This window comes from Entelurus aequoreus, linkage group LG14, assembly GCF_033978785.1.
Source record: "Entelurus aequoreus isolate RoL-2023_Sb linkage group LG14, RoL_Eaeq_v1.1, whole genome shotgun sequence".
Taxonomy (NCBI): Eukaryota; Metazoa; Chordata; class Actinopteri; order Syngnathiformes; family Syngnathidae; genus Entelurus; species Entelurus aequoreus.
Genome location: NC_084744.1, coordinates 65419379 through 65429378, shown reverse-complemented (window position 1 = coordinate 65429378; position 10000 = coordinate 65419379). Strand labels below are relative to the sequence as shown.

At 38.3% G+C, this 10000-nt stretch overlaps 1 protein-coding gene across 1 annotated transcript in view; it reads right to left on the bottom strand.

Annotated features, from left to right (window-relative positions):
• The window catches only part of LOC133664317 (cadherin-24-like), a gene marked incomplete at its 3' end in the record, with an annotated part of 310402 nt that overhangs the window by 31464 nt on the left and 268938 nt on the right, over positions 1-10000 (bottom strand). Inside the window, exon 14 of the mRNA XM_062068822.1 lies at positions 60-316. Coding sequence (XP_061924806.1) covers positions 60-316 — 257 coding nt within the window. The remainder of the gene's footprint in view (positions 1-59; positions 317-10000) is intronic.

Here is a 10000-nt window from a genome sequence, read left to right as displayed (position 1 = left end):
GTGGACAGGTTTTGCTTCGCATCGTGTGTTTATCGAAACGGTGGGCAATTTGACTGTACCTGATGTTGTTGGTCAGACCAGTGTCCGGGTCCACAGCACTGACCCGGCCCACGGTGCAGGCCGGAGGGCAGTTTTCTGACACGTCCATGTGGTACCGGGCCCTGGAGAACCTTGGCGGCTCGTCGGCATCCAGCACCGCAACTCTGATTGAGGCCCGGTCTTTAAAAGGTCCTCGACGCAGGAAGCGAGGGTCCACGGTGGGGTTGAGGACCTCCACGGAGAAGGAGTAGGAGCTGCGGCTTTCGTAGTCGACGGCCTGTAAACAGGAGAAGCGTACTGCGTTTGTCACAGTTTTTAACACGCCTAGTTCAAAGTCAATCAACCAATCAATCAAAGTTGACTTATATAGCCCTTAATCACAAATGTCTCAAAGGGCTGCGCTAGCCACAACACGACAGATCCCACACTCAACCCAATGGGCACAATGAAAAACCTCGGACGATGTGGGGACCCTTCCCTGGGCGACCGGTGCAATGGACGTCGAGTGGATCTAGTCGATAATGTGAGAGTCCGGTCCATAGTGGGGCCAGAAGGGGATCGTCTTGAATGGAGACAAGTCAGCAGCGCAGAGAAGTCACAGACTGATGCACGGAGGAGTGGTCCACCCCGGGTACCGACTTTGAACACCTAGTTTACCTGCTCAGTGGCCTTGTGGTTAGAGTGATCGCCCTGGGATCGGTAGGCCGTGAGTCCCCGACGTCTTGACGGGAGAAATCCCGACGAGTTGACGGGAGGAATCCCGACGAGTTGACGGGAGAAATCCCGAGGTTTTGACGGGAGAAATGCCGAGGATTTGACGGGAGAAATGCCGAGGTTTTGACGGGAGAAATGCAGAGGTTTTGACGGGAGAAATCCAGAGGTTTTGACGGGAGAAATCCCGAGGTTTTGACGGGAGAAATCCCGAGGTTTTGACGGGAGAAATCCCGAGGTTTTGACGGGAGAAATCCCGAGGTTTTGACGGGAGAAATCCCGAGGTTTTGACGGGAGAAATGCCGAGGTTTTGACAGGAGAAATCCTGAGGTTTTGTTGGGAGAAATGCCGAGGTTTTGACGGGAGAAATGCCGAGGTTTTGACGGGAGGAATGCCGAGGTTTTGACGGGAGAAATGCCGAGGTTTTGACGGGAGAAATCCCGAGGTTTTGACGGGAGAAATCCCGAGGTTTTGACGGGAGAAATCCCGAGGTTTTGACGGGAGAAATGCCGAGGTTTTGACGGGAGAAATGCCGAGGTTTTGACGGGAGAAATGCCGAGGTTTTGACGGGAGAAATGCCGAGGTTTTGACGGGAGAAATGCCGAGGTTTTGACGGGAGAAATGCCGAGATTTTGACGGGAGAAATGCCGAGGTTTTGACGGGAGAGATCCTGACGTTTTGACGGGAGAGATCCCGAGGTTTTGACGGGAGAGATCCCGAGGTTTTGACGGGAGAGATCCCGAGGTTTTGACGGGAGAAATCCCGAGGTTTTGATGGGAGAAATGCAGAGGTTTTGACGGGAGAAATGCCAAGGTTTTGATGGGAGAGATCCTGACGTTTTGACGGGAGAGATCCCGAGGTTTTGACGGGAGAGATCCCGAGGTTTTGACGGGAGAGATCCCGAGGTTTTGACGGGAGGTATCCCGAGGTTTTGACGGGAGAAATCCCGAGGTTTTGACGGGAGAAATGCAGAGGTTTTGACGGGAGAAATGCAGAGGTTTTGACAGGAGAAATCCTGAGGTTTTGTTGGGAGAAATGCCGAGGTTTTGACGGGAGAAATGCCGAGGTTTTGACGGGAGGAATGCCGAGGTTTTGACGGGAGAAATCCCAAGGTTTTGACAGGAGAAATCCTGAGGTTTTGACGGGAGAAATGCCGAGGTTTTGACGGGAGAAATGCTGAGGTTTTGACGGGAGGAATGCCGAGGTTTTGACGGGAGAAATGCCGAAGTTTTGACAGGAGAAATCCTGAGGTTTTGACGGGAGAAATGCCGAGATTTTGACGGGAGAAATGCCGAGGTTTTGACGGGAGGAATGCCGAGGTTTTGACGGGAGAAATCCCGAGGTTTTGACGGGAGAAATGCCGAGGTTTTGACGGGAGAAATGCCGAGGTTTTGACGGGAGAAATGCCGAGGTTTTGACGGGAGAAATGCCTAGGTTTTGACGGGAGAAATGCCGAGGTTTTGACGGGAGAAATGCCGAGATTTTGACGGGAGAAATGCCGAGGTTTTGACGGGAGAGATCCTGACGTTTTGACGGGAGAGATCCCGAGGTTTTGACGGGAGAGATCCCGAGGTTTTGACGGGAGAGATCCGAGGTTTTGACGGGAGAAATCCCGAGGTTTTGACGGGAGAAATCCCGAGGTTTTGACGGGAGAAATCCCGAGGTTTTGACGGGAGAAATGCCAAGGTTTTGACGGGAGAAATCCCGAGATTTTGACGGGAGAAATCCTGACGTTTTGACGGGAGAGATCCCGAGGTTTTGACGGGAGAGATCCCGAGGTTTTGACGGGAGGAACCCCGAGGTTTTGACGGGAGAAATCCCGAGGTTTTGACGGGAGAAACGCCAAGATTTTGACGGGAGAAATCCCGAGATTTTGACGGGAGAAATCCTGACGTTTTGACGGGAGAGATTCCGAGGTTTTGACGGGAGAGATCCCGAGGTTTTGACGGGAGAAATGCCGAGGTTTTGACGGGAGAAATGCCGAGGTTTTGACGGGAGAAATGCCGAGGTTTTGACGGGAGAAATGCCGAGATTTTGACGGGAGAAATCCTGAGGTTTTGACTGGAGAGATCCTGACGTTTTGACGGGAGAGACCCCGAGGTTTTGACGGGAGAGATCCCGAGGTTTTGACAGGAGTAATCCCGACGTTTTGACGGGAAAAATCCCAGGTTTTGACAAGAGAAATCCCGAGGTTTTGAAGGGAGGAATCCCGAGGTTTTGACGGGAGGAATCCCAAGGCATACAGGTTTTGGAGCGACATATGTTGCCATCCAAGCAACGTTATCATGGACGCCCCTGCTTATTTCAGCAAAACGATGCAATGCCACGTGGCTTCATAGTAAAAGAGTGCCCTTAGGTGGCGCTGTGACGTCTGTCTGGAAGCTCCAACCAGCTCGTTAGGGGGAGAAAACCACATTTTCACTTTTTGGTGTGCGATGCCACATGCTCAGGTTGCGCGGTAATGAGGGTGTGTGTGTTTCTGTTCTCTTTTGAGTGTATGCAGCTTTAGATCTTTCATCACCGGGTCTGTTTTTAAAGTGCGCGTCGGTAGAAATCATTACGGCGTGAGTGGCACACGGCGGGGAAATAGGCTCCATGGCTTTGCAGAATATTTGCTGTCGGATTCGAGTGGGGGGGAAAAAAAAAATCATTCCCGCGGATTGGAGCCTCTGTGGGAATATTGATGTCCTCCCTCTTCCGCGTTTTTGAGCTCTTGTTTTCTGTCGTCTATCCCCGCCAACCCCCCCCGCCCCCCTTTTCTGTGAACCTCAGCAAGCCGCTTCGCAGGAAGTCAGCAGTTTCAGCAGGAAAAAAATAAAAAATGTTGCACGGATAGCGAGAAAGTAACAGCGGGGATATCCCCACAGAAAAATAACAAACAATAAAATGAAGTAGTCGAGCGAGACCGAGACAGCGGGGGAAAAAGCGTCTGCGTGGTGGGAAATAAAAAAGTTCTCGAAAAGGAAGTTAGAGTAAGAGGAAATCGGGAGGAAGAGGTGTCACTTCTACACCCGCCTAGCTTTACTCTATCACCTGCCCACTCAGTACACACTCGGAAATTGTAATTTAATTTTAATTTTGCCTATTATTCACAATTCTTATGTAAGAAAAGAATGCATATGGTTTTTTTTTTTTTTTTTTTTAAATGCATTCTAACTCATAAATAAAAGCTAGCAAAAGTCAGCCAATGTGAGTCATTTTATCCCGCCTATAAAGCGCTCAAAAAAGTCTCTATCATCGTTTTATATAAATGCTTTATGTGCATATGTAATGTAGTAAGAGACACGTTAACAATAACATGTCATATATACGCATTTTGCTCATTTTAAGCATGCTGTTCTTGCTTGATTATAAAAGATGTCCGTCAAGGAGGTGGCCTGGGAGGTAGAGTATTAACGTTCACTTATTCTCAATATTCAGTGTTTTATTGTTTATAGTTAATTTTGTAAATTGCACATTCTGTATTTTTATGCGTGGAAATATTGTGATTCGGGATGAAAACTCATTAATAAAACAAGTTTAGTCTGTTTTGGGGCTTTTCATTTATTTCCTCTTTATTTTTCTTTATTATTTTATATACTGTATATATTTTTAATATATTCATTTATGTATTATTTTCTATTTTCTGCTACTGTACATTTTTTGTGTGTGTAAAAAGCCTGATAGCGAGTGTCAGACGGAGGCAAAGTTCTTTATTTTTAGGAATAAGTGGGTGTTTTTTTTAACCTTCACTTATTCTCAATATTCAGTGTTTTATTGTTCATAGTTAATTTTGTAAATCGCACATTCTGTATTTTTATGCGTGGAAATATTATGATTAGGGGTGAAAACCTTTCGTTTCTTTCTCTTTCTTTTTCTTTATTATTTTATATTTATAATTTTTTTTCAAATTGGTTTAATATATTCATTTATTTATTATATTTATTTTCTGCTACTGTACATTTTTTTGTTCTGTTTTTTTTTTTTGGTGTAAAAAGCCTGAAAGCGAGTGTCAGACGGAGGCAAAGTTCTTTATTTTTACGAATAAGTGGATGTTGTTTTTTAACGTTCACTTATTCTAAATATTCAGTGTTTTATTGTTCATAGTTCATTTTGTAAATCGCACATTCTGTATTTTTATGCGTGTAAATATTGTGATTAGGGATGAAAACTTTTCGTTTCTTTGTCTTTATTTTTCTTTATTATTTTATATTTTTCATTTATCATTATTATAATTTTTTATGTATTAATTAATTTATTATATTTATTTTCTGCTACTGTACATTTTTTTGTTAGGTATTTTTTTTGGTGTAAAAAGCCTGATAGGCAAAGTTCTTTATTTTTACGAATAAGTGGATGGTTTTTTTTTACGTCCACTTATTGTCAATATTCAGTGTTTTATTGTTCATAATTAATTTTGTAAATCGCACATTCTGTATTTTTACGCGTGGAAATATTGTGATACGGGATGAAAGCTCATTAATAAAACAAGTCTAGTCTGTTTTGGGGCTTCAAATGACCGTCTTTTTGTTTCTTTCTCTTTATTTTTCTTTATTCTATCCATCCATCCATTTTCTACCGCTTATTCCCTTCGGGGTCGCGGGGAGCGCTGGAGCCTATCTCAGCTACAATCTTGTTTTTAATATATTCATTTATTTATTGTATTTATTTTCTGCTACTGTACAATTTTTTGTTAGTTTTTTTTTTGGGGTGTAAAAAGCCTGATTGCGAGTGTCAGACGGCGGAAAAGTTCTTTATTTTTTACGAAAAAGTGGATGTTTTTTTTTAACGTTCACTTATTCTCAATATTCAGTGTTTTATTGTACATAGTTAATTTTGTAAATCGCACATTCTGTATTTGTATGCGTGTAAATATTGTGATTAGGGATGAAAACTTTTCGTTTCTTTCTCTTTATTTTTCTTTATTATTTAATATTTTTTTTTTATTATTATTATTTTTTTAAATTAATTTATTTATTGTATTTATTTTCTGCTACTGTACATTTTTTTGTTCTGGTTTTTTTTGGGGTGTAAAAAGCCTGATAGCGAGTGTCAGACGCAGGCAAAGTTCTTTATTTTTACGAATAAGTGGTTGTTGTTTTTTTTTACGTTCACTTATTCTCAATATTCAGTATTTTATTGTTCAAGGTTAATTTTGTAAATCGCACATTCTGTATTTTTATGCGTGGAAATATTGTTATTAGGGACGGAAACTTTTCGTTTCTTTCTCTTTATTTTTCTTTATTATTTTATATATATATATTTTTTTCAATTTTTTTAAATATATTCATTTACTTATTACATTTATTTTCTGCTACTGTACTTTTTTTTGTTTTTTTTGGGGGGGAGTGTAAAAAGCCTGATAGCGAGTGTCAGACGGAGACAAAGTTCTTTATTTTTACGATTTAGTGGATTTTTTTTTTAACGTTCACTTATTCTCAATATTCAGTGTTTTATTGTTCATAGTTAATTTTGTAAATCCCACATTCTGTATTTTTATGCGTGGAAATATTGTGATACGGGATGCAAACTCATTAATAAAACAACTGTAGTCTGTTTTGGGGCTTCTAATGACTGTATTTTCGTTTATTTCTCTTTATTTTTCTTTATTTTATATTTTTTATTTATTAATTTTAAAAAAAAAATATATTCATTTATTTATTATATTTATTTTCTGCTACTGTACATTTTTTTGTTAGTGTTTTTTTTAGGTGTAAAAAGCCTGATAGCGAGTCAGACGTAGGCAAAGTTCTTTATTTTTTACAAATAAGTGGATGTTTTTTTTTTAACGTTCACTTATTCTCAATATTCAGTGTTTTATTGTTCATAGTTCATTTTGTAAATCGCACATTATGTATTTTTATGCGTGGAAATATTGTGATACGGGATGAAAACTCATTAATAAAACAAGTCTAGTCTGTTTTGGGGGTTAATGTCATCTGTAGACATAATTTTTAGGTCCACAACTATAAATAATTGAAATAACGAAATCAAAATAACTGCCAATGCACCAAACACACACCCGCTCACCTTTTCAGTTTCCCATTACGTTGTCTGGCCATGAATTGTGATTTGATTGCAGTTTATAATATTTCCGTTTCATTGACGCAGTAATAATTAGACTTGATGTTTGTTATTGAGACCATAACAGACAAAAGTAAATCATGTTTTTAATTCATTGTCTCTCATCTACTGAAAAAAAAAGCCCATCTTTCATTTATTTGAAGTGCACTGCTCTTATTAAAATAGGATTTATGGCACACGGTAGTGGCTGACTACCTTCATCTCAACAAGCAGTAAAGTATGCGTGCTTGGCTTTTTATTCGACTTTTTAATTATTTTTTTTTGCCTGACTTTTATCTAAAAATAAAAGAATACACTGGAACCTAACAGGTTTTAAATCTCACTGTGTCAGATGCAGTGTTTTGCTGTTCTGTGCTCAACTTGTGTTTACAACTTAAAAAGTGAACAGGAGTCATGACGTTATTCTGTCTGTAACAGGGCAGTAAAACGGCTGATCAGACAAAACGGCATGTTAATGTTAGCATGCTAACGTTTCAGGCTAGCTCTGTAGCTCTTTTTGTACGGTTACACCTTATTTTTACGAATAAGTGGATGGTTGTTTTTTTTTAACGTTCACTTATTCTCAATATTCAGTGTTTTATTGTACATAGTTAATTTTGTAAATCCCACATGCTGTATTTTTATGCGTGAAAATACTGTGATTAGGGATGAAAACTTTTTGTTTCTTTCTCTTTCTTTTTCTTTATTATTTTATATTTTTAATTTATTATTATTATAATTTTTTATGTATTAATTAATTTTTTATTATTTTTTTTCTGCTACTGTACTTTTTTTTTTTTGTATTTTTTTTTTGGTGTAAAAAGCCTGATAGCAAGTGTCTGACGGAGGCAAAGTTCTTTATTTTTACGATTGAGTGGATGTTTTTTTTTTTAGCGTTCACTTATTCTAAATATTCAGTGTTTTATTGTACATAGTTCATTTGGTAAATCCCACATTCCGTATTTTTATGCGTGTAAATATTGTGATTAGGGATGAAAACTTTTCTTTTCTTTCTCTTTATTTTTCTTTATTATTTTATATTTTTAATTTATTATTATTATAATTTTTTATGTATTAATTATTATTATTATTATTTTTTCTGCTACTGTAATTTTTTTTTTAGGTTTTTTTTTGGTGTAAAAAGCCTGATAGCAGGTATCAGACAGAGGCAAAGTTCTTTATTTTTACAATTGAGTGGATGTTTTTTTTTCAACATTCACTTATTCTCAATATTCAGTGTTTTATTGTTCATAGTTAATTTTGTAAATCCCACATTCTGTATTTTTATGCGTGGAAATATTGTTATTAGGGATGGAAACTTTTATTTTCTTTCTCTTTATTTTTCTTTATTATTTTATATATATATATATATTTTTTTCAAATTTTTTAAATATATTCATTTATTTATTATATTTATTTTCTGGTACTGTACATTTTTTTGTTAGGTTTTTCTTGTGGTGTAAAAAGCCTGACAGATTCAGACACACGGCGGCTTCCGGCGACTATTTAGCGACTTGTCCAGAGAGACAATCGGCCGGAAATGGATGGACGGATTTATATTTGTATTCAACATTTAGATTTAGTTTTAACATTTATAGTTTGCTTTAACATTTCGATTTAATTTAACTTTTTAAATTTAGATTAAACATATAGATACAACATTTAGTGTCAACATTTTAATTTATACTTAAACGTGATGACCTCATGGTCTTGTGTGCTATTTTTGTGCTCAGCTGTTGCGTAGCTGCTCGCCCCCCAGTAGCCTATAGCAGTGGTTCTCAAATGGGGGTACGCGTACCCCTGGGGGTACTTGAAAGTATGCCAAGGGGTACGTGAGATTTTTTCAAAATGTCTGTCAAAAAGAACTGTGAAAAGAAATGCAACAATGCAATATTCAGTGTTGACAGCTACATTTTTTGTGGACATGTAGGTCTCACTTAGACCTACAGTATATTTCATACACCGACAACCCCCAGCAAAAATCAACAGGAAGTTTGCAATTCCCCCTTCAAAACAAACAAAACTGCCTGTAACTCCCAGTAGGAATGTCGTAGAGACATGAAACAAAAACCTCTATGTAGGTCTCACTTAGACCTATATTTCATATACTGACAACCCCCAGGAAAAATCAACAGGAAGTTTGCAATTCCCCCTTCAAAACAAAAGTTGAGTAAAAACAGTCACCTTTTTTTCAAACATTATCTCCTCTGAGCGCGTTTGTCGTGTCGGCTTCAAATTAGCACAGGAGAGAGATTGAACCCTTCTGATTAAAAGTTGATGAAAGAGATTTAATTACTGCTGCGGTTTGGATTTTATGAGCCCTCAAAGTCGGTCCCGTCCATCGCTGCTTGCAGCTTTAATTTATAATTGAATCACTTGTTTATTTTTCAACAAGTTTTTAGTTATTTTTATATCTTTTTTTCCAAATAGTTCAAGAAAGACCACAACAAATGAGCAATATATATATATATATATATATATATATATATATATATATATATATATATATATATATATATATATATATATATATATATATATATATATATATATATATATATATATATATATATATATATACAATTTAATAAATCCGAAACTGATGACATAGTGCTGTATTTTACTTCTGTATCTCTTTTTTTTCAATAAAAAATGCTTTGCTCTGATTAGGGGGTACTTGAATTAAAAAAATGTTCACAGGGGGTACATCACTGAAAAAAGGTTGAAAACCACTGGCCTATAGCCTACCGAGTTTACCTTTTTGTTCACCCCCAGAAGGTCTTATCTTGGCCAGTCAGGGAAGAAACATCCATAAATTAGCCGCACCGTTTTATAAGCCGCGGGGCTCAAAGCGTAGGGGAAAAAAAAAGTAGCGTCTTTATGAATTTAAGCATGGAATTTGACAGTACTATCAGCCAACCGACATGCTAATGAAACATCATGTACGCGTGTGTGTGTGTGTGTGTGTGTGTGTGACTCCCAAGTACAGTAGGCCGCATATTACAAGGTCCAAATGGATGATGCAAGAGCAGAGCAAAACACGGGAGCGAGCTTTTCATCCTCCATGTGTGCGTCCTTGGCTGCGAGACTTCCGTGTTTTGAAGCTTCTAGATCCGAACCGAACGTCACTTTTTGTCTGACGACAAGCGCCTTGGACATTTTCTGCCAACCAGCAGAACTGCAAAGAGTCGAAAGAACAAAGCTTTAA